The sequence below is a fragment of the Podarcis pityusensis genome (genome assembly GCF_964106645.2).
Source record: "Podarcis pityusensis genome assembly, chromosome: 14".
NCBI lineage: Eukaryota > Metazoa > Chordata > Lepidosauria > Squamata > Lacertidae > Podarcis > Podarcis pityusensis.
In genome coordinates, this window is record NC_138039.1 from 44,582,044 (window position 1) to 44,606,613 (window position 24,570).

Here is a 24,570-nt window from a genome sequence, read left to right on the forward strand (position 1 = left end):
ATGGGGTTGTGTGCTTTGAATAAGAGAACGTGATATTCTCTGGCGTTCAAGTGGCTGTGAAGAATGTTTATGCCTTCCTCTGCCCCTGCGTCTTATCTTGCTGTATTCTCTGTTGCTAGATCATTACTGTTTGGCCTCACAAGTGTGTGTGTGCATTCAGGGTTTATTAAAGATTGGCAGTTCCACTGAATCAGAGACACTTAAAAGAGTCTTGTCTGCCTTCAGAACTTAATGTAGACTTCTGGCAAGAGTAGATTATTTTCACCTTAATTTTTTCACCTTAATGGGCAGCCATTCTCTTTGGCTACCTGCAGCAACTTCTTCCTCTGTTGTGTTAGATCTAATAAAAGCGGGCTAATCCCGTAGGATTAGAGACCACCAAAGAAGAATGCTTTCAAAACTCGTTCAGATTGGTGGTGTGCTTTTCCTCCCTTCTTGAAGCTTTTTACTTCCTTTTCTCCCCTCACCTCCATCACCTGCAATTTCCTCCTTCTGCTTCACAAGAGCATATTCCCTGCTCCTGTGTTGGTTCTGTGAAATGGGTTAATGTATGTGTTGGTGGGGCAGGGGGGAAGCAGCAAGGGTTTTTAAACTCTATTTTTAAGCATCCCTGTAGAAGTCCACCCACCTTCTCAGTGCATGCCTGTTTCTCTCATTAAAAACTGCAAAGGCCGGCCTGTTCTCAAAGATGGGAAGCCAGCTTTTGTCATTCTGAGCAGATGGAATCAGTTGGAACAGCTTGGCCTCTGTTCATCTCGCTCATCAGTCGGAGGAGTCAGACTTGAGAAATTCAGGGAGCTCTGCTTTCAAATGCAGCAACAAGAAGGGGGGAACTTGCTTCCCATTGAGTGTGCCTGGCAGTGCCCTGTAATGATCCTTGCAGCTCTGGGATTAGAGAAGTTGGTCGAGTCTGTGAAGGGAATGGGGGGACAATGTGGTTTAAAGATGATCTGTAGCTCTTGATCCCCAAGAGGGAAAATGCCCTTCAGGAATACATGATGAGCAATTCTCTCTGCAGTGGTGAATTTGTGTTGGGGAAGTATTACTTCAGCTTGCACGTAAGGGCTCATAAGCTTGAATCTAGAATGGTAGTTGTAAGGGACCTCAAAATCAACTAGTTCAGGCCTCTGCCATTATTATTATTATTGTGGATAGCTCAGCTGGTAGAGCATGAGACTCTTATTCTCAGGGTCGTGGGTTTGAGCCCCACGAGGGTCTTCTAATTCCACCCCCTGCAATGCAGGGATCTTTTGCCCAAGATCCCTGCATTGCAGGGGGTAGGATTAGAAGACCCTCGTGGCCCCTTCCAACTTTACAATTCTGTGATTCTATTATTTTATCTCACTTCCTCTCTGGAGCGCAAGGTGGCACACACAGTTCTCCCCCTCTCCATTTCAATCCTCACAACAACCCTGTGAGGTAGGATAGGTTGAGAGATTGTGACTGGCCCGAGGTCACTCAGTGAACCTCATGGCTGAGTGGGGAATTTGAACCCTAGTCTCCCAGGCCCCAGCCCAATACTCTAACCAGCACAGTATTTGAAGATGGCTATCACATCACCTCTTAATTGTCTCTTCTCCAGCTAGAGATGCCCAACTCCTTCGAACTTTCCTTGAAGGACTTGGTCTCCAGGCCTCTAGCCATCTTTCTTGCCCACCTCTGGACATGCTCTGTTTATCAGTATCCTCTGCAGTCCCTAGAACTGAACACGGTACTTCAGATTCAGGTAGGTAGCTGTGTTGGTCTGATGCAGTCGAAAAATAATAATTAAATATGCTACTTTTAATAAATAAATTAAATTAAATTAAATTAAATTGTGAGAGCCAGTGTGGTGTAGTAGTTAATCTGGTGAACCAGGTTCGTGTCTCTGCTCCTCCACATGCAGCTGCTGGGTGACCTTGGGCCAGTCATACTTCTCTGAAGTCTCTCAGCCCCACTCACCTCACAAAATGTTTGTTGTGGGGGAGGAAGGGAAAGGAGAATGTTAGCCGCTTTGAGACTCCTTCGGGTAGTGATAAAGCCGGGATATCAGATCCAAACTCCTCTTCTTCTACTGGACAATTTTTTATTTTTTCCTGACAGTACTTCAGGTAAATGTTCCTCCTTTAAAAAAATAAAATAAAAAATCCCTGTACATGGAAAGCAAGCAGTGAGAAAGCTAAGCTAGAATTTATCTCCCTGATGTGCTAGTTTTCTTCATGTAGGGATGTTGTTGTTTTTGAATGGAGGGGCTTTCCATCATGTGAAATCCCACCCGCAGCTGGAAGTAATACAGTCCCATCCCAGGTTGACCAGCTTGGTGATAACAGGACCCAAATGATATCAGCTCTAGGGTGTGTGTGTGTGTGTGTTAGCATCTATCCTTCCTTGTTCACAGGTTTTGTTGTAAGCCAAAAACGTCAGGCGCGTTTTTAGTACAGATAAATCTTGTGCCCGAACTGCATCTCAGGGATTCTAGGCTAGAGAATTTGTTCATTCTCTGTGGCTCTTCCAAATGGAGACCATGCAAGTGGGGAATGACTGTGGGCTCTGTGCCAGCCAGCTTGCTGTTTGCAGGGATTGGGGAAAGCCTCCTTGAGATGGTTTGGAGAAGAGGTGCATGGAGCTGAACCAGAAAGGATACCCCTAGTGTCAGAGACAATGTAACTGTGAATAACAGTTGCCGGGGAACAAGAGTGAGCGAGTTCTGTTGTATTCATGTCTTGCTAGTGGGGTTTTCATATGCATCTGGCCTTGTCGCTGTGAGAGCAGGATGCTGGACTTGATGGGCCTTTGGTCTCATCCAGCAGGGCTCTTCTGCTTGTGGTGTCCCATCACCTGCAATATTGTTCCATTGCTTGCTGTCATCTCCCAGCACCTATGGTAAGCCATAGATGTCTTATGCATTCACAAACCTCATGCACCAAACCTCACTGTTACCAGCACCAGCTTATGATCATCTGTCCCGACATTTAGCTTCCCATTGCTTTTTCCTCCTTAGTTGGGTTCTGGCTTCTTGTCCCTCAAGGCCATCTTGCAGCTGCATTTCCAGCGTCCACTGTGTGCTGAAATGGTAGCACCAATAGGCCTTGAATCTTAGCCTGGAAGTAGTGGGTGTTGCTTATGGGCTGCCACTTGAGACAGTAACATCTTAGAAGGGTTTTCATTTGCTGGATGCTGATGGCTGGACTGAGTTACTCATGGAAAAAAAATTTCAATCTGATAGGGAACAATTGTGGGCTGAATGCATTTGTAATAATTTATTTTTCAGAAAGGGAATATAATGGCTTCTAATCATTGTGCATTGAATTCTTGTGAGTTTCCCTTGCTTAGGCAGGGCAGAGGTTTCTCCTCCGCTGAGCTCCTGTTTGGTAAAGAAGAGAGAGACACTGGCAATCCTGTTCTGCATTTCTTTTCAGAGACTTCTCAAATAGCTGTGGTGCCATAAGTAATCATCTCAATGTATCTAATTCACAACAGAGTTTTTAAACAAATGTTATATAGAGAACAAATGGGAAAAGCAAGGGATGGGGTTTTTAAATATGGGGACCACTTGTGATTATTCAGTCATTCCATGTCTGTCCCTGATGAAATGGTGTCAACCTGGAGACTAATTAATAAAACAAATTATATCAAATGTTGTGCTTTTGGTTTGGTTTTGTATTGTGATGGTGCATCACCACAAAAAAAAAAAAAAGAAGAATGTGTGCATTGTTGGAGAAGAATTCTTCAGAAAGAAAATGGCAAGAGAAAAGAGGAGTCAGATGCAGAGATGGTGAAGAGGAATACAAAAATGTTCAAGAAGCTGATATGAGAGAGAGGGAGAGACAGCCAGATAGCTGTGACAGACAGGCAAGAAAGTGGGTGGATATAGATTCTTGCATGGGTTGCTAATTGGGTGAGTAGTCAGCAAGTGTATGGTTGCGGGGCTGGGGGAGGAGGTTTTTTATAGTGTGCAGTTCGAAAGCTGATAATGTGCAGTTTGAAAAATGGGGGAATTAGACACGTTAGGTTATGTGTTCATTAAGCATTAAAAACAGGCAACGTCAGGAACAGCATGTATACAAATTACATAAGGGTTGTATTCCCTCAGTATCCATTCTTAAAACAAAATACCCAGGCAATATTGAAACACCTTAATTTAGACCCTCTTCATTTTCAAACAGGTAATCCTTTGCATCTTTGTAAATACTTTTAAAATACCCCATGCCTTTTAGTTACTTAACTAACACAGTTTCATAAGCTAATCATCACTGAGTATTAGATCAGTTCACAAGTTTATTGTTCTAGCCAAAGGCCATGACATACAATAGTACCAATAATAACAATACAGAACATATACCCATAACAGAAGCCAGCATCCATTATGTAAGAGAGTGAAGACACATAGAAACCAATTTGCCAAAATCTAGCTTGATTTCAGATTAAACCTCCAAATCACCGCAACAATTTATAGCGATTTTAGCTAACTCCTTTTCCCTGAAGTTTTTTTTGCGGTTTTCGCATAGAGTCACTGTGTGTTAAAAAGCTATTATTGTCACTCAAAAAAACAACCCCTGAACCATTTCTGCCAAGGTGTACCTGCTTGCTTGTGTGAACAAAGGTTTCAGAAAGCGATCTTTGGGGTCTCTATATAAGGGGCAGGTTAACAGATAATGAGTGATGTATTCCACCAAAGGTTAACCACAAATACAAAGTCTGCCTGCATGCGGGACCTCGTTGTAGCAGCCATCCAAGACTGCAGTGGACATCACTTGGAAATGCAGCTCAGTAAAGGCAGTTCTTCAGGGAACGTAAGAGTTTGTTCAGATAACTAGCACTAAAATGCTCTGTTTTCAGTAGTGCTATTTTTTTAGAAAAAAGGGTGCCAGAACTCATCATGAACACCTCCCTCCTCTTAGAATGGCAATGGCACCCATCAGAGGTGCCCAAACTCACCTGAGAGATGCTGGAACTGAGTTCTGGTGAGTTCCCCCTGAAAAAAGCTTGCCTTGATGGAGGATGGAGAAATTGTTGGGAGCGTGTGTGTGTTTTAACTTGTAACTTGTGTATGACTGAAATGTAGCCTACTGCCCAAATGTAAGAGACATGTTTGCTGCTCTGCCCATTCTTTTTTTTTCTTCTTTTTTTTTTGGCCCTGCTCAGTGTTGGCACTGGGGCCCAAAGAAGCTTGGCTATTCAGGGAATGTGGCCCCTTGCAGAATTCCAAAGTCCATACTAGCTCAGTACCTTTATTGGGCTAATTAAAATGTCACAAAATAGTGAACAAATGTCTTGAGTTCTACAGAACTCATCATCAAAGCCTGGTGTTAAGCAACGTGGTGAGGGCAGGGGGAGGGAGACTGGTTTGGCGTTAAAGCCATAAAGTCTGTATTGGGCTCAGTCTTAAGATGGATTGTGAGCAGGAACAGAATTAATAGGCATTTGGAGGGCTTATAGTAACTTAAGATGTATGTACTAATGATTATTGCATTCAGCTTGTGAACAGATGATTGCTATGTTTTTTGTTATTATTAGCAGTATTTAAATAGTATTTTTAATTTTATTTCTGTTTCTTTGCGAATAAAAAAATCAGTAACTAACTAAAAATAGTTGTGGGATTTCCTATGTCCTATGCAGGCTGCCCTTAGAGATGCTAGGATTAAGAGATACAACACCTGGCTGATTTGTTTCTTTCTTTCCTTTTTTTAAAAAACATTTCCTAAATCCTGGAATCATCCATTAAATGCCATGAGCACCTGCTGCTCCCTCTATCCTGGGGGGGGGGGGAATGGAGGAGTAAAAGTTGACGCTTGCGCGCCACTCTACTTTAAGTCTATGGTTACATTCTTTCGAGAAAGGAACCGGAAGTTGAGCCGCACAGTTCGTCAGTCTGTCCAGTAAGTCTATGGAAGGAAGCGGAAGTGGTTTTCCGAGTACCGCTCAAATAAATGCGCCTGCAGCAGCCCTCTAGGAAACGGAAGGTCCTTTCCCATTAGTGTCCGTGCTCCTGCGCCCCTCGCTGCAAGGTTCCGAGAACGAGTCGTTCCCTCAGGTGAGTTTGGGGAAAGGGAATGTCGAGAGGCGCTGCTTATTTATATGCTTTTTAATGTTAGTTGCATTTCCTCCAGGGGGCTGAGGGCATCGTACCCCGTTCTCTCCTCGCCACCCCCACCCCCCGTTTTAGGCTACAATCCTAACAACGTCTCCTTGAATTCAGTGGGGCTTACTCCCAGACAAGCGCGGTTAGGATCGCAGCCTGGGTCTCACGAACAACAGCCCTGTGAGGTAGGCCAGACTGAGAGAGGGAGGGATCGGGCCAAGATAATGGTTACCTGGGGATCTGATCCATCCTCGGATCAAACACGCCCTGACATGCATATATACATACATATACATATATACATATATACATGTGCACATGGCGTGGCTGCTGAAAGGCGTAATAAAGACTGGGAGGGCTATATTGTCACTTATCAACAATTTTATTATTTATACGCCGCCCATCTGGCTGGGTTTCTCCAGCCACCCTGGGCGGCTTACAGCACATTAAAAAAATGGTAAAACATTAGACATTAAAACATTCCCGATCCAGGGCTGCCTTCAGATGTCTTTTAAAAGTCAGATAGCTGTTTATTTCCTTGATATCTGAAGGGAAGGCGTTGCACAAGGCGGGTGCCACTACCGAGAAGGCCCTATGCCTGGTTCCTCGCTTCTCCTGCAGGAGTGAAGAGGCTTTAAGGAGAGTGGCACTTTTACCTGTAATCCTAACCCTGTCTTCCTAAGAGTAAGCCCCTCTGAATTCAGTGGGAATTACTTCTGAGTTGACATGGTTTGCACCCTTCGTTGGCTGATTTGAAAGGCAATGTTCCCATGTTGAAAAGATAATTCAACCACAGTCAGTCCATCTTGCCCCCAAATGACAACTAGACATCCTTTTGGTGCCCAGTTTATATTTCTGAGTTTCTATTTTTTTAAAAAAATAATATTTATTAAAGTTTCAAGAAAAAGATTACATTGATAAAAAAAAGAAAAATAAAGAAAAGAAAAATACAAAATACAAAAATTTTTTAAAAACAATTCCATCCTTTCATCACTTATCTTTCATTTACTTGTTTCCCGGACCTCCTCATGCCTCCCTTTTTTGTATTCCGATTCAATTTATTAGTTCAGCAATTCCTTTCCCTCCTTATTATATCCTAATCTTTAATCTTAATATATTATAGCATTAAGTTTTAACCTATTGAAAATCCAATTTTTCCATATTCTTTTACCATTACAGCTAGAAACCACTTAACTTCAATCCAACATCATTCTAACATTCATTAATTTTGCAATATTTCTGTAAATAGCCTTTAAATTTCTTCCAATCTTCTTCCACCAACTCTTCTCCCTGGTCTCGGATTCTGCCCGTCATTTCCGCTATATTTCTGAGTTTCTAACACTGCCACACATTCTAGAAAATATGGGGGTTAGAATTCCCTTTAGTTGCACAAATGTGGCATGTCAGCTTTTGTCCATTCTCTGGAGTACCATGCTTCAATGTTCAAGCCTGATATGTACATTCATCAGGTATGTATTTTTCTAAAGTTTGTATGTCTTTAATGAGCTGGATATTATCCTAGTTATGGAGTTATTGGAATGGACTGGAAAGATTGAATGGAAAGATTTAAAAGAGAGCAGCCAAAAATTCCTGATCGTTCAGCAGATTACATGGAGAGGTCCTTCAGTCCCATCACTCTCCTTCTCCTATACACACCTGCCATTTCAGAGATTGCGTAGCCTGTGTTTGGTCCTGAATTGGCATTTTCTGTAGTAAAGTAGAGTAGTAAGTCATTGTGCATTGAATCCACTTTTGTCCCTGTGCTGGTAACCTGCAGGTTGTATTTCTGCAGTGTGCTGTATGTGGGGCTGCCTTTGAGGTTGGCCCAGAAGCTGCAGCTAGTGCAGAATGCAGTGTCTGAACTGCTCACTGGGGCCAACTGTCATCATTGTGCTATACTGCTGTTGAAAGAATTGCACTGGCTGCCAATTAGTTACCAAGCTAAGTTTGAGCCGTTGGTTCTAGTATACAAAGTGGTATACAGTTTGGGACCAGGATACCTAAAAGATCAGCTCACCCCTTATATATCCAATAGATTACTGTGCTCTACAGGATATAAACTCATCAGGAGGTCCATTCCATACAATATAGGAATTGGGCCTTTAGCGTGGTAGTACATACCCTTTGGGACTCCCTCCAGACAGGCACTGTCTCTATTGTCTTTTCAGTCCCTACTGAAGACCTTCCTTTTTCAACAGGTAAGTGGAAACCTTTATGCCACTGTGTTGGATCTTGTCCTTACATATGGAATTGCTTTTAGTTGTAAATATGGAGTTGTTTTTTCATATGGAATTGTTTTTGTTGTTGATGTTCTTACTGAAAGTAAAATATCCTTTCAAATATTTTATGCGAAGTGATTCATACACGGAATCAAGGAAATAAATAAACAAAATCTGGCCCTACACAGATTTCTGAAATGATGTTTGAAAGCAATAACAGTCCCATGTTTTCCTTGTTTGCATACAGAATGTGATGGTTCCCAAGACTGAAATGGATCCCATGCAGAAGAACACTCACATCCTTGTTGGTGTTAGTGGAAGTGTGGCTGCTTTAAAGTTGCCTATTCTTGTATCAGAGCTTCTAAAGATACCTGGGGTGAGTAGTTGTTACCTGGGCTGATGTGAATAAATTGCTGGCTTTTGTATTTACAAAGTGGGAATGGTCATTGCTTCTTTTTCTTTGTGTCCTTTTGCATTGGGCACAAACTGACTTAATAATTAGGCAAAGAGTTTCTCAAGGCACTATGTAAAAGAAGATAACATGCCACAGCAAAAATATATTTCCTATATCTCTAGGCTACCTTTATCCAATTCATCTACCTATTGTTCTTGATTAGTGCCTGTAACATGTCTAAAATTGTTTGGAAGTTCTCTGTAGAGTTTAAAAGATAAAGATACTGTAGTCCCCTACCTGCAGACTCACTAACATGACACAAAATAAATTCAGTAGCACCTTTAAGACCAACTAAGTTAGTTCTTGGTATGAGCTTTCGTGTGCAAGCACACTTCTTCAGATACTTTCGTGTGCAAGCACACTTCTTCAGGTATCTGAAGAAGTGTGCTTGCACACGAAAGCTCATACCAAGAACTAACTTAGTTGGTCTTAAAGGTGCTACTGGAAGGATTTTTTTTATTTTGACTATGGCAGACCAACACGGCTACCTATCTGTAACAAAATAAATTGTGAAGGAAGAGGAAAGCAAGCAAATTCAGCCACCAGTAACCTCAGCAGGATCCTCTGATCTGGATTGGTGACCTTCCTTTTAAGTACACATGCAAAGCAGTCCTTAGACCACAAGCTCTTTTACCCTGACTTTTGAAACTTTAGGTGTATATTTTAGGACCCACTTGATTTTCTGTGATCGTAAGTTGTTTTAAACTGTTTTTAATGTTGTGTTTTTGGGACACGGGTGGCGCTGTGGATTAAACCGCAGAGCCTAGGACTTGCCGATCAGAAGGTTGGCGGTTCGAACCCCCGCGACGGGGTGAGCTCTGCGATGGCTTGCTTGTTCCCTGCTCTTGCCTACCTAGCAGTTCGAAAGCACATCAAAGTGCAAGTAGCAGTGGAGTGTCTCTTCCCGCTCTGGCGGGAAGGTAAACAGCGTTTCCGTGCGCTGCTCTGGTACGCCAGAAGCGGCTTAGTCATGCTGGTCACATGACCCGGAAGCTGTACGCCGGCTCCCTGGGCCAATAAAGTGAGATGAGCGCCGCAACCCCAGAGTCGTCCATGACTGGACCTAATGGTCAGGGGTCCCTTTACCTTTACTTTTTTAATGTTGTGTTTTAATTGTTGTAACCAGCCCTGGGACCTCAGGGTGAAGGGCAGGTAATTAATAATAATGGCAGAGGCCAGAGATCATATCCCAGTGACAGAACAGGGCCTCTGATGTTGATCAGAAAGCACAGGATAAAGCAACCCTTAAGGCAGGGGTCAGCAAACTTTTTCAACAGGGGGCCAGTTCACTGTCCCTCAGACCTTGTGGGGGGCCGGACTGTATTTTGAAAAAATAAATAAATGAACGAATTCCTTTGCCCCACAAATAACCCAGAGATGCATTTTAAATAAAAGGACACATTCTACTCATGTAAAAACACTAGGCAGGCCCCACAAATAACCCAGAGGTGCATTTTAAATAAAAGGACACATTCTACTCATGTAAAAACAAGCTGATTCCTGGACCGTCTGTGGGCCGGATTTAGAAGGCAATTGGGCCAGATCCGCCCCCCAGGCCTTAGTTTGCCTACCCATGCCTTAAGGTATCCAGATCCCAGGATTTTCTGTCAAGTTACACCTCATGCAGTTCAGGTTTAGGAAGGCTACTCTGAATAGAGTTGGGAGGTTTCATGAGAACAGACATGCTTGCAGCTATATCATCCCTTGAGCTGTTGTATGTAGTAATGCCTCTGACCGGTAGATGTCACTGTTAGCCAAGGCTGAGTGGGTTTAATAAGTTTTGTTCCCCCCCCCCCCCCTCTTTAGGCTCAGGTTACAGCCCTGGCTTTTGCAGTAACCTGTGAACCTATTTATGCCCATCTAAGATGATTTGCGTTTCATTTGAATGGATGCTAGACTGCATCTTTTGGAAGAGGTGTACTGTACTTCATCTGAGAAATTTCATTGCTCTCCTGGTGCCTTTGTTGTAATATAACTTTCAAGAATCCTTTGCTAATTGCAATTACTAGAGATGCCTGAATTTATGGCTGACAACTGTAGCTCATGAGAGGGACTCGGTTCATGAGTTACTACTCCAAATATTTGCTTGAAATACAACCCTCAACTAGCACACACACAAAAAAGTCTGATGGCACCTTAAGCACTATAAAAAATGTATTGTTTGCCTAGGAAGCTGGCTTACCCCAGGCCAAGCAATTTGTGTCCCTTGTGTCTCCAGGATCTCATGCAGAGAAAGTGTTTCCCACCATTTCCTAACTGATCCTTTCACCAGGCAATGGTGGGGAATGAACCTGAGACCTTCTTCATGTAAGACAAGCTATGGTCCTTCCATTGAGGTGTGACCTATCTTTCCTCCAGGGCCTTAAGAACATAAGATGACCCTGCTGGATCAGGCTAATGGCCAGCCTAGTCCCCTATCCTGTTCTCACTGTCAGCACCCAGAGGCCCGTGGAAAGTCTGCAAGCTAGGCAAGAAAGCCATTGTTCCTAGTGGCAGTGGGTAGCCTTGTTCTTTCCTTCATGCGTGTGTCTTTTCTTTTAAAAGCCTTGTTTATTAACTGAACACAGGACACTTTGCATCCAGCAGGAGAATTGTGCCGTTAAACGCAGAGGTGTGCAGGATTCCAGCTTGGAGCTGATGTAAAAATCGGGGTTTAGCATTTGCTGCCCAACTCCCCATGGGACTCGGAGTCCCCTAAGTCCATGATCGGTCAGAGAAAAATAGATGGAGGCAGGATCCAGTGGAAAGCAAGGCAGATATTTATTTTTCTGTTGCAACAGAGTTCCCTCTCCTCCTTCCAAGGAGGGAGAGACCTTGAACAAAAGTATGCAAGAACCTTTAAAGGCTTTTGACATTGCCCAACCCCCTTAGCCACAGACCAACCTAAAATCATCATACATACATCATAGGAGGCATCTACAGCAGAAATAGCAGGGATAGGGGGCTTGTTGGTTTTTGAATGTCTGATGTAGATTTTTTCAATTTTGTTGTTCTGTATGGGACAATGACAATAAAGAATATCGTATTTAAATCCTGTCTGCCAGGATACTTGATAATGTTCGCTGGGCAGCCTGGCCATTCTTTTGTGATGGATACTTTAGTTCCTGAATCCAGGTCACAGGCTCACCCTATTCATACACAAATATGCCCTTAAGACAGGATTTGTAAGTGAAAAGACAATGGGAAGGCAGTCCCCATTTGCCTCCCTTACTGCAGAGGAATATTTGAGGTCATTGGGAGAGTCAAAATGGCTTCAGGATTGCTCTCCTGTACTGTTTCAGACACATTGTTTATATATTTAGATATATGTGCATTTATGCATATTTTTGTTATTTTTGAGAACTTAGAACTCTTATAACAGTGCAAAAGACATACATTTAAAATTGAAGATTTCTGACGCTTAGGAACGGTGTCTGCGAGCCAGAATTGAATGGCGCTCAGAGGTCTTCCACACAAAAACTTATTTGTGGTTGCCCCTTGTAGCAGACCCACCACCTAATACCACCAATTAATAATGCAGCGGATCTGCTCCCGCTAACTTCCCCCAATTAAATATAGTGCACCCACCTCATGGTACACCAATTGCACAAATTTATACAATTTACCACAGATTATCTAGTGGGAGACTTGTGTGAGGGAAAACTGAATTTAAAAAAGTAGTAAAAGCTCAGAGTCTGGGACATCTGCCCAGGGACACCAGTGAAATCCTTTGTGGCATTGTGAACCCCTGCTCTTAAAAATACTTTCACAAGAAGGTATAATAGTTAGCTTGTTAGTTAATACATGGAAACCATGTTTCACTAAAAGCTCCCATCCCCCATTTAATATGGCAACAAAATTTCATTTTTAAAAGTTATTTTAAAGACAAGTACAGTACTTATTCCATTCTTAAGGAAATCAGCCCTGAGTGCTCACTGGAAGGACAGATCGTGAAGCTGAGGCTTCAATACTTTGGCCACCTCATGAGAAGAGAAGACTCCCTGGAAAAGACCCTGATGTTGGGAAAGATGGAGGGCACAAGGAGAAGGGGACGACGGAGGACAAGATGGTTGGACAGTGTTCTCGAAGCTACCAGCATGAGTTTGACCAAACTGCGGGAGGCAGTGGAAGACAGGAGTGCCTGGTGAGCTCTGGTCCATGGGGTCACAAAGAGTCGGACACGACTAAACAACAACAACAGTACTTATAAAACAGCAGGTGGCAAGCATTATCTTAGAAGAGGCATTCATTCCTGTAAGAGTGAGAATGGGGAATAGCTATTCTGAGATGGTACCTCCTAATACACCTGTGTGCATCATCTCAAACTCCCTCTTCCCTCACCTCCCAGATAATACACCAGAAGACACATAAAGGTAATTTCCTAGATAAATAAGAAGGGTTTTTTTGTTTGAGAAGGAAGCAGGAGAGAGATCTTTCTAAATGAAGCCCTTTTTCTGCTTATGCTAGCATAAAACATCCTTAGCCAACTTGGTTTCCTCCAAACATTTTGGACCACAATTCCCATCAGCCCCCATCACCGTGTGCTGGTTGGAACTGATGGGAGTTGTACAGTGGTACTTCGGGTTACAGACGCTTCAGGTTACAGACTCTGCTAACCCAGAAATAGTACCTCAGGTTAAGAACTTTGCTTCAGGATGAGAACAGAAACCGTGCAGCGGTGGCAGGAGGTCCCATTAGCTAAAGTGATGCTTCAGGTTAAGAACAGTTTCAGGTTAAGAACGGACCTCCAGAAAGAATTAAGTTCTTAACCCGAGGTACCACTGTAGTCTGAAATAATCTGGACAGTGTCGGGTTGGCAAAGACTAGCATAAACGTTTGCAGTTAAAGACCAATGGGAAAACCAAATACATTGTCAGTTGATTCAAGATGGCTCCTGTTGAGCTATGATTCCAGTGGCTGCTTAATTTGTTACCTGCTAGGAAGTGTTCCTGTGCAGAACTGCCTGCAGAGACTGGGGATAAATTTTCATGCATACAAAATATACCTCAAGAAATGCCTTAATCCAGGGATTAGAACCTGCAACCCTCCTGAAGTTGTTGAATTCCAACTGTTGTCAGCTCCAGCCTGCCTGACCAATGGCCTGGGATGATGGGAGTTGTAGTCCAATTATACCTGGAGTGCCACAGTTTTTTCACCCCTGCCTTAATGTGCCATCAGACTCCTTGATTTGCAATCCGGGGGTGCCCCCCCCCTCTCCACAATATAAAGACTATTTGTATATAGGATTGCAGTCTAAGAAAGTCCATCTGGTTCTTTCGATTCTGGCATACTGGGAAGAAAAAAGGCTTCCTTCATCCAGAGTTCATTCTGAACCAGAATGTTGCTCATCAACAGTCAAGATTACATTCCAGCTTGGATAGCAGAACTGAGCCTCCCTCGACCTTGAAGCTGGAATGCAAGGGAGGCTGATTAATGGCTTTAATTGGCCCTGTTCCGCCATTAAATAATGGACTAGGATGAACAACAACAGCAATGTTGTACATTCTCTTTGGTCAGCAGCAGCTGGGAAATCTTCATGGCTTTGGCCTCGAATGTTTCCCTGATAAGACACCTATAATGTGCCGGTCTCCCTGCTTTAAGCAAACAAAGGGAAACTTGTCCAATTCAGTTTCCCCCCAGCCCTGTGGTCTCCAGATACTGTTGAGTAACAACAACTATCATTCCTGGCCATTGATCTTGCTGTCTGGGGTTGGTGGCGGTTCTAGTCCAGCAGCGCCCAAAGGGCCGGAGGGTGGAGAAGGCTGGTCTAAATGATGTTGCAAAATTGTCACAGCCTGGCAATTGAGCTGTAGATGTTGGACTACAACTCTCATCATCCCTGATCGTTGGCTGTGCTAGCTGGGGCTGATGGGAGTTGGAGTCCAGCCACAGCCTCCCCAACTCTGATCTATACAGAAATGAATTTAATTGGGAAAGTGACTTATGGGAGGGTTGAGAAAGATAGACAAAGGGAAGTATAGAAAAGGAGAAGTCATTTATTCACCAGATCTCACTTTGTTTTTAAGGCAGTTGTGGGGAGGGTCTTTCCTGGACTCCAGTTTTTTGCCATTTCTCTTACAGAGGAGAAAGGGGCTTCATGTTTTGATTTCCCCTCTTGCTTATTATACATGCCCCGGGTAATGTTTACACTGGAGTAGTTCTTGGAAAGCTTCTGTTTTCTAGGACTGAACGTTTTGTTTCTTTTTTCTCTCCAGTCCTTATTGTTTCCTTTTTGGCATTCCATTTCCTTCTAGGACTCTCCCTATCAAACACTTTCCTCAGCCACCTTCCTTTCTGGCCTTGCTTTTTACCCTCCTTGAGTCCTCGAACTCTGTTCACGCTTCTTGCTTGTCTGGGTGTTAGATGGAATATGTTGAGACTAGCCTACCGTACAAAGATAAAGCCAATCTGTTGCACAAAGGTAACACTCACACTTGTTTCTGTGCCTATTTTCACCTCTGGCCTTCCTCGCTACTGGCACGTGGCCCCCAGAAGGTATGAAAATGGTTCTCTAAACCTGGCCCGCTGTGATTTCAATCTGCCTTGGAACCAAGTCCACAGAAGCAATTTAACCTGCAGAGAAATGTTCTCGCCTGCTGGGGACTGTCTGAAGAGGCATGGAGAATGCCATCCCTTCGTCAGTAGCCCTTTGCAGTTCTTTGCTGTGCACAGAGGGAGGTGCTGCTCCATCGCTCCTCCTTCAGCCTGCTCCCTCACTTGAATGCCAGTTCCTTTTCACCTACCTAGTCATCTGTCAGGTGAGTGCTTAATTGCAAGGCTGATGGGAATTAACTTTTCAGGTGTGTTTTGCTTGGAATCTGGTTCTGTGGCCCTATCTGACTGCACCTCCACTAGCTCGTTGTTGTTGTTGTTTAGTCGTGTCCGACTCTTCGTGACCCCATGGACCAGAGCACGCCAGGCACTTCTGTCTTCCACTGCCTCCCGCAGTTTGGTCAAACTCATGCTGGTAGCTTCGAGAACACTATCCAACCATCTCGTCCTCTGTCGTCCCCTTCTCCTTGTGCCCTCCATCTTTCCCAACATCAGAATCTTTTCCAGGGAGTCTTCTCTTCCCATGAGGTGGCCAAAGTATTGGAGCCTCAGCTTCAGGATCTGTCCTTCCAGTGATCACTCAGGGCTGATTTCCTTCAGAATGGATAGGTTTGATCTTCTTGCAGTCCATGGGACTCTCAAGAGTTTCCTCCAGCACCAGAATTCAAAAGCATCAATTCTTCCACTAGCTCAGTGGAGTACAAATAAAAGTTAAGCTTCAAAAGATTTAAACTCTTTATCTCAAGTGGCTTATTTTCTTTCCTCCTCCTCTGTGCTCCCCCCCTTTCTTCTTTCCAGGTGGAAGTGCGGGTGGTGACTACTGAGAATGCAAAGCACTTCTATAACCCCCAGGAGGTCCCTGTGACCCTCTACAGCGATTCTGATGAATGGCAGGTTGGTGTTCAGTGCCACTTAACTTTTCAGTTAGGAACATAGAAAGCTGTCCTATACTGAGTCAGACCACTGGTCTCCATTCAACTTAGTATTCCCTACTCTGAACGGCAGCAGCTCTGCAAGATTTCAAGCAGGGTTCTCTCCCAGTCTTACCTGGAGATGTTAGCATGTGTAGGGCAGAGCACATTCTCTACAGCACCTCTCCCAAGTCAGCATCCTTTTTAAAAAATGAAGCATACTGGTTTTTTTTAAGAGTGTGGAGGGAAGTAGGGAAAACAAGACTGTCAATTCATTCCTGCCCACCCCCAAAAGGCTGCTCAGAAGCTCCTTGCCACACTTCATGCCAGCCTTTGCAGGGCTGCGGGTGTCCTGCCTGCACACCTTTGCTCTTGTAAAGAGCAAAGTGTTGCTTGCGTCTTCAGGTGTTCAAGCCTCGCATGATGAGGGAGAGAGAGGAGAGGAGCCCATTGCCTCTACGCTCTTGATTGCATCCCTTTCTCAGGTTTAAGCACCTTCCCATATTGAAAGGGCATCCCTTTGCAGCCTGCAACCCTTTCAGTGTGTGGAGATTCCCTGCATGATTGAGGACCCTGGAAGTTCAGAGTTGCAAATCACCTGAGAATCCTCTACCTTGTGTTGCAAAGAAACTAAATGTAGGGCAGTCTCCCTACATTTAGCCCTCCAACTCTTGGAGGGCGACAGGGTCAGCGATGGAGGGGTTGGAGCTAGCGTGCTGCCTCCCTCATGCGATTCTTTGCATGCTGCAGGTCTGAACTTCCGGATAGAGCTTTGGCTGAAAGGGGATCTGGCTTGCACCCCAATTCCCATTTATGTAGACAGTGTTCTGCAAAAGGATAATAACTTTCTCAGGTTGCAGAATTCACCTTTGGAATTTGCTTTCCTTCGGGGCAGGTAGCAGAGTGTCCTGCATTGCACATCTGGTATTATTTGAATTGCAAGTATGGTCTAATTGTACCATGTCAACTTTACAGAGCACAGGATGTTCTACATGATAGAGGTGTCTCCCCCGTGGAATCTCTCTCTCTCTCTCTCTCTCTCTCTCTCTCTCTCTCTCTGTCTCTCTCTCTGTGTGTGTGTGTGTGTGTGAGAGAGAGAGAGAGAGAGAGAGAGAGGGAGGAGGGGTGTCTTGTCTCTGTTCTGCATTTTTCTTTTTTCTTTTTTTAAAAATTTCATCTTGATTGAAAGTTAAAAAGTACAGTGGTACCTCGGGTTAAGTACTTAATTCGTTCCGGAGGTCTGTACTTAACCTGAAACTGTTCTTAACTTGAAGCACTACTTTATCTAATGGGGCCTCCCGCTGCCGCTGCGCCGCCGGAGCACAATTTCTGTTCTCAACCTGAAGCAAAGTTCTTAACTTGAAGCACAATTTCTGGGTTAGCAGAGTCTGTTACCTGAAGCGTATGTAACCTGAAGCGTATATAACCCGAGGTACCACTGTACCTAATTATATGTGCACTAAACGTGGTGGGACATAAATAAAAGAGAGAAAAAGAAAAAGAGAAACAGCGCCCATGTAGAAGGGAAAGTAAAGTGGGGGGGAGGGAGAACCCCCCCCAAACTGTATACTTTACAAAGTTGTTATTGTACTTCACCAGATCTTAACCTATTACAATATTTGTAAGAATGGATTCCAAATATCATTGAATTTGTCCATGGCAAGTCTGCATTTATATGCAAGTTGTTCACACCTTGCGAGTTTGTATAAGTCTTCAATCATACTGTAGAAGAGAGCTGCATTTTTATTTTTCCAATTCATCAGTATCAGTCCTTTCGTTGTAATAAGGGCACGGAGAGTCCACTCGTATTGTCCTTTTGTCTCTGTTCTGCATTTTTCTAAGGTGAGAATTTCCCTTGCCCCTAAACATTCCACATAACCTTCAGATATCTTGCAAGACGCAGTGGGGCTTAGTGTCTGTTAGTGTGTTGTGCATATAATGTAATTAAACATACCAGGTGATTTCACTGATTTGAGGGTATTTTCTGCAGCTGTGGAAAAAGCGTGAGGATCCTGTGCTGCATATTGACCTGAGGCGCTGGGCTGACCTTTTGCTGGTGGCTCCTCTGGACGCAAACACCCTGGCCAAAATGGCCAGTGGCCTCTGCGACAACTTACTGGTGAGTTTCTGCAAGCTTCGTCTGATGCTTCAAGCAGATGTCCCCATCACTGATGCCTGCCTGTATCTTCCAAGCTTCTGTTTATCTGTCCATTTGCTTGAGGCTCGGGTTTACACTTTCTTGTATTGAACTGGAAATCCTAGAATGTGTTGCAAAGAAACTAAATAATTTGCTTCAGATTCATACCTCCATGCCCTTGTTCTTTGCCTGTGTGCCCATTTCATCATTTTTTGGTGGAATACAGCTACTTAATTTCCTTTAATGCAAATAATATTTTATTAAATTTATATTCCGCCCTTCCCAGAGGTGCTCAGGATGGTAAACAACAAGAGATAAAACAGCAAAAATATATTGAAAAACATTTCCGATACAGGTGCAGACTGGGAAAGATCTCAACTTAAAAGGCTTGTTGAAAGAGGAAAGTATTCTGTAGGCACTGGAGAGGCAATAGATATGGTGCCTTTTTAAGGGGAGGGTATTCCAAAGGGACGCGGGTGGCGCTATGGGTTAAACCACAGAGCCTAGGACTTGCCGATCAGAAGGTTGGCGGTTCAAATCCCCGTGACGGGGTGAGCTCCCGTTGCTCGGTCCCTGCTCCTGCCAACCTAGCGGTTCAAAAGCACATCAAAGTGCAAGTAGATAAATAGGTACCGCTCTGGCGGGAAGGTAAACGGCGTTTCCGTGCACTGCTCTGGTTCGCCAGAAGCGGCTTAGTCATGTTGGCCACATGACCCGGAAGCTGTACACCGGCTCCCTTGGCCAATAAAGTGAGATGAGCGCCGCAACCCCAGAGTCGGCCACAACTGGACCTAATGGTCAGGGGTCCCTTTACTTTTTTATTCCAAAGGGAAGGGGCCACCATAGTATAGGCCCAGTTCCTACATTGTGTAGAAAGCACTTCCTGATTAGATGGAATCTGCAGGAGACCCTCAGCTACAGAGAACAGCGATCAATTGGGTATATATGGGGTGAGATGATCTTTCGGGTACTAATGATTACATGATGATTATGAGTAGTGTTCAGCTAAGTTTGACTCCAAGTAGATCCACTGAAATGAATGAACGTTGCTAAGTTAGAGCCATTAATTTCAGTAGGTCTAGTGTAGTTGAATTCCATCCTGTGAGTTTAATACCATGTTTCTAGACAATACTTCCAAGTTCTTGTTTTGACCCTTAAAAGCCCCAAGCCTGCCTTCCCCAACCAGGTGCTCTCCAGATGTTTTGGTCTTCAACTCCCATCAGTACCAGCCAGCACAGTACCTGCCTCAGTACCTGCCTTCACTTTGGTTGTATCCAGCATTCGTCATCCTCTGGGTAGACACGTTGAAATTAATGGGCATGGCTAATGTAGCACCATTATTTTCAGTGGGTCTACTCTGAGTCACACTAAGATGAAGACGACTCTGGGGTGGGGGCTATTCAGGACAGGGCCTTTTCTGTGGTGACACCCAATCTCTGGGACTGCCATGTCCCAGGTGCCTACATTTGTTGGCTTTTAGACGCCAGTCGAAAACTTTGCTTTATTTTCCCAAGCTTTTCAGTGAGATATGTCCCAACTAAGCTCTGTGACTTCCATCTTGGCTGCATTCAGATACTCAACTCACCTTTCATATTTCATTCTTGTTTTGCTGTTTCTCCCCCCCCCCCCAATTATGAATTGTTTTAAGCTATTGTCATGGGCCAATTTATTAATATGGTGTTCATCGCTTTGGGGGTCTTTGGGCCCCGAAGCCCCAGCGAACAGTAGCATGACTCATCTGTGGTCGTTTCTAGTTTGTCAGCCGAGGAATGGGATGGGCCATTCCTTTCCTTGCTTGCATTTGTGCAGATGCACTACCCATGTGGCAAGAGAGGCTGTCCAATGCTTTGCCTGCCTTTGCAGACATGCGTCATCCGCGCCTGGGATCTGAGCAAGCCGCTGCTTTTCTGCCCTGCCATGAACACCGCCATGTGGGAGCACCCCATCACTGCTCAGCAGGTGGATCAGCTCAAGAGCTTTGGCTACGTGGAGATTCCTTGCATCGTGAAGAAACTCATCTGTGGAGACGAAGGTTGGTAGATAGCCCGCACACTTTCCCTTCGTCCTTCCTTCCCTTTAAATGAAATTATGGGCATGGCAGGAGGTACGCAACCCTGCCTCTGTGGGCTGGTTCCCATGCTGCGTTTCAGAGATGCTGCTAGGCTCCTTTGAGTCACTCCAGGAACATCCAGAAATTGCTACACATTCTTTTGAAGAAAGCTTCCAATATTTACAGTGCAATCTTATATGCATATACCTCTGAGTAATTCCCCTTGAAGAAGATATGTCTAAAATCGCACTGTCAGTCACTGGAGCAAGATGGTTGGAGCATATTAAACCTATCCTGGTCCGACTGCACTGTCTACCAATTAAGCTTCCGGGTCCAATTCAAAGTGCTGGTTTTGACCTGTAAAACCTTAAACGGCTCAGGGCCGCAATTTCTCAAGGACTGCCTCTTTCCATATGAACCTACACAGACCCTGAAATCATCTTCTGAGGCCCTTCTTCGTGTGCCGCCTCTTTGAGTGGTCCAGAGGATGGCAACATGAGAACGGGGCCTTCTCTGCAGTGGCTCCCTGTCTGTGGAATGCTCTGCCCAAGGAAGTTCGCCTGGTGCCTTTATTATACACCTTTAGGTGCCAGGCAAAACCTTTCCTTTTTAACCAGGCCTTTGGTTGATTTGATCCTATGCCCTTTTAAAAAGTGGGGGTTTTTTTGGTGGGGGCGTGTTATTGGGTTGTTGTTTTTATTTTGATTGTATATGTTGCGATCTTTTCTGTGAACCGCCCTGAGACCTCCAGGTATAGGGCGGTATATAAGCTCAGTTAATCATCACCATCATCACCACCATCAGTTTGATTATCTGATTAATAATTTCAAAGGTGGTCCTTCAGTTGTTGTTGGACGCCCCTGGCTCCCATCATCCTTGATGATTAGCCATGCTGGCTGGGGTTGATGGGAGTTGGAGTTTAGCAACATCTCGAGGGCTGTGGTTGCCCATCCCTGGTCAAAAGGAAGTTGTATTCAGCCTTGGAGATCAGAGCTGGAGGAGAGAACCATCTCTCCCTGTGGAGGAGCTGCCTCACCCTGCTTCTGTCCTCGCTTTACAGGTCGTGGCGCCATGGCAGAAGTGCCAACCATTGTGGCGAAAGTAAAGGCGACCCTGTTGGAGCGGGGCCTGTCGGCACACAGCTGATCCCCAGGAACGGACAGCATTTCTTTCTCCTTCTGGGACTGTGAAGGTAGAAAGAGCAGGGAGGGAAAGTGAAGACCACAAAAACTGGATCCAGTCCTTACTGGCAGCTCTGTCTCTGCATGGTTGGAAACCCCCTGCACTTGAACTTGAGAGTTTTGATGGGGGGGGGGGATCCTCTGTAATTCCTTTTGTGCAACCCCAATGCTTGTTCCAGCTTGAAGAGGGAGTTGTAAACTCACAATATGCCGGGCAGTTTTATTGGTGTGGCATTTACCTTGTGGACAAGAGAGGGTGTTCATAAAAAGTCAGGAAAGCAGCTGTAGTAGAGGTTCATAACGGTTTCTTAGGTGTAGCCTTTGTACCAGGGATTTCACAGGATTAGAATGGGAGCTGTTTCACAACTTTCCTGGCGCTTGGCTTCCATCAGTAAGTCTGCTTAGGGGCCCTATGACTTTAGCTTTTGCTGCTCCCCATGTCCTCTGACACTCAGGAATGCTGACATCAAAGACACAAGGAAACAGAGCCTCTGCAGGAGAGGTCTTGTCAGGCTTCGCTACCGCTGTGTAGTGCTTTCGGCACCTTGATTTGGGGCTGGGGTGGGCGATGGCCTGGGAATTTCTTTGCTGAGAAACGGGCTAAACAAACATTCACAATTGATTAACAGCTTTGTTACACAAGAGTTGGAGTGGTGCAGTCCGGGATTGGATGGTGGGAGGAGATCCATTCCAGGCCTGTCTCTATCCCTTTGATCCCTGCCGGTGGGCCAATGTCAGGTGGGGACGGTGGACTGGCCTGCCTGGTCAGTGGCCTGTCACATAAACACAGCAGAGTTTGCTCTCGTGTCCTTAGAGTTGCATTTAAAACCAAAGCAGGTTCTACACAAACACAGGCGCCTGGTACAAAACGTACATGAAGGGCAAACTTTGAACTGCTACGCACAAGAGAAACATTGGATCCTTGTCAGTTTCCTACAGATAAAAAGCTCTTTGTAGTTTTCCCACCTTGCCTTCCAGCTTGTCGCAGGGACACTACTTCCTGCGTGGGGATGGAGGACTGGGGTTAAGGGCATGAGATTCACCATAGGTCATCATCTCTCGGAGACGGAGCACAAACTTTGCGCCCAGAAAGAGCCTCTGGTTTCTCAAGTCGGCAGCTTGGCAGGGCAGGGTTGGCCTTGAGAGAGCCATGACCAATTGGAGTTAGATGGAACAATGGCCGCAGGAGGCTGATTTCTTGCCTTCAATCTTTGGTTCTCAGACTGCAGGGATGGCATAGCTGAAGATGGCAGGGAATTCCAGGGAGAATGGATTCTTTGCCCTGAAGCATACAGTGCCTTTTCCCTCCACCGGCCAAGCCCTGGGTGGCTTGAACCCCTGACTGAGGACCCTCACTGATCCACACTGAACTTGTGGGGGCAAAAGTATCATCATTGCCCTGTCACCCCACCCAGCTGCTCTTGGAAGAGCTGCTGCTTTGCCTTAACTAGGAGAGAACAAAAGATGCCCTGGTATATAGTGGTACCTCGGGTTACAGACGCTTCAGGTTACAGACGCTTCAGGTTACACTCCACTAACCCAGAAATAGTACCTCGGATTAAGAACTTTGCTTCAGGATGAGAACAGAAATCGTGCGGCGGCAGTGGGAGGCCCCATTAGCTAAAGTGGTACCTAAGGTTAAGAACAGTTCCAGGTTAAGAACAGACCTCCAGAACGAATTAAGTTCTTAACCCGAGGTACCACTGTATTCTAAATTTGCTGCTGGATTAATTCCCCAGTTCACTGCAGCAATTGAGAAGCTGACCCATAGACACAACTTTCTTTGCCTATACTTGGGTTGAAGTAGCTTCGGGATGAATATTTTTGGGTTGCGCTCTGTGGCGACCCGGAAGTAACGGAGCACGTTACTTCTGGGTTTCGCCGCTCGCGCATGCGCAGGTGCTCAAAATGACGTCACGCGCAGTCGCCTGTTATGTTCGCTTCAGGATGCGAACGGGGCTACAGAACGGATCCTGTTCGCATCCAGAGGTACCACTGGACAGGCCATATATTTCTTTGTGCTTTTGGGGACAAAACCGTTGGATGGAGTCTCCCCCTGGAAGACAGCCTCTGATTTTGACTGGAGTGATGGCATGGCAAGGGATGTCAACCAGTTTTCTCTTCATGATCACCCCCCCCCCATCTCTGCTATCAGCTCCATTGAGCCAACCCAGTGCCTGCATTGTGTCCATATTCTACCCCAACCACCAAAGTGGTGCTAGTAGCTTGGGGAGTAAGACAGTTTTGATCAGGAAATGGGAGAAAGGACCAGACACATTTCCTATTATTTCAGTAGGTAGAGTAAGTAGTTTGCATACAAAGAGTCCCTGTTTCTAATTCCTGGCACCTTCAATGAAAGGGATCTTGGACAAAAAGTGTGATGGGAAAGTCCTGCCTCCTGGGGAGACTCTGCCTATCAAGGTAGATGGACGAATAGTCTCACCTGGTATAAAACAATTCCTCTCTCCCTATGTACATGCGTGTTTTGCTTTCAAGCCAAACCAACCGTGGATTTTCCGTGCCAGAATTGGCTGGACCAACGGTGTTTCCAGCAGTGCTGCTGCCGCCTGTTTATCTAACGTGAGCCGTCGAAGAGGGTTTTTATAGGCATTGTGCAATGGCTGCCGTCCAAAGCTCAGGGCCAGGGGAAGGCGGTGCTTTCTGACAATTTGCATGCGCAACATCGATGTTTGCAAACTGGCCCTGCAGACTGGCGACCAGCTGCATTTATAAATATTGACAGAAGCTTGCTTGCCTCACTATGCCCAGCAAGGCCAAGCAAATAAAAGTCCTGGGAGACGCCTCTGCTTTGCATGTTGCATGGCAGTGCAGACACAGCATGCAGCTGTGCACTTTTACTCGGGTTTTGTCACTGAGGGATTCTGTGCCCCGTCGTGTCTGCCCTCCCACCACTGACGGTGGAGGCCTGGCAACCCCCAAAAACAAATTTTGCCCAGTGCACACAAAAAATTGCCACATCTGCAAAATCCCAAGTTAACCTCTGAGATTGATCTTTAATGCGATTG

At 45.1% G+C, this 24,570-nt stretch overlaps 1 protein-coding gene and 1 long non-coding RNA gene across 5 annotated transcripts in view; one reads left to right on the plus strand and one right to left on the minus strand.

Annotated features, from left to right (window-relative positions):
- Positions 1-5,905: 5,905 nt before the first annotated feature.
- PPCDC (phosphopantothenoylcysteine decarboxylase) lies at positions 5,906-21,752 on the plus strand. Of its 4 annotated transcripts, none has more exons than XM_080980544.1 (6): positions 5,906-6,013; positions 8,528-8,656; positions 16,064-16,159; positions 18,167-18,295; positions 20,177-20,345; positions 21,424-21,752. In XM_080980544.1, the coding sequence occupies exons 2-6, from the start codon at positions 8,534-8,536 to the stop codon at positions 21,507-21,509; spliced, it is 603 nt and encodes a 200-aa protein (XP_080836670.1). In that variant the 5' UTR covers positions 5,906-6,013; positions 8,528-8,533; the 3' UTR covers positions 21,510-21,752. The 4 variants fall into 4 exon arrangements, with proteins under 4 accessions (XP_080836670.1, XP_080836668.1, XP_080836669.1 ...); XM_080980542.1 differs by lacking the exon at positions 5,906-6,013 and adding an exon at positions 6,036-6,246; XM_080980543.1 differs by lacking the exon at positions 5,906-6,013 and adding an exon at positions 7,447-7,530.
- Positions 21,669-24,570, minus strand: part of LOC308462789 — a 50,352-nt gene continuing 47,450 nt past the window's right edge. Inside the window, exon 2 of the long non-coding RNA XR_013979357.1 lies at positions 21,669-23,096. This is a non-coding gene — a long non-coding RNA (uncharacterized lncRNA). The remainder of the gene's footprint in view (positions 23,097-24,570) is intronic.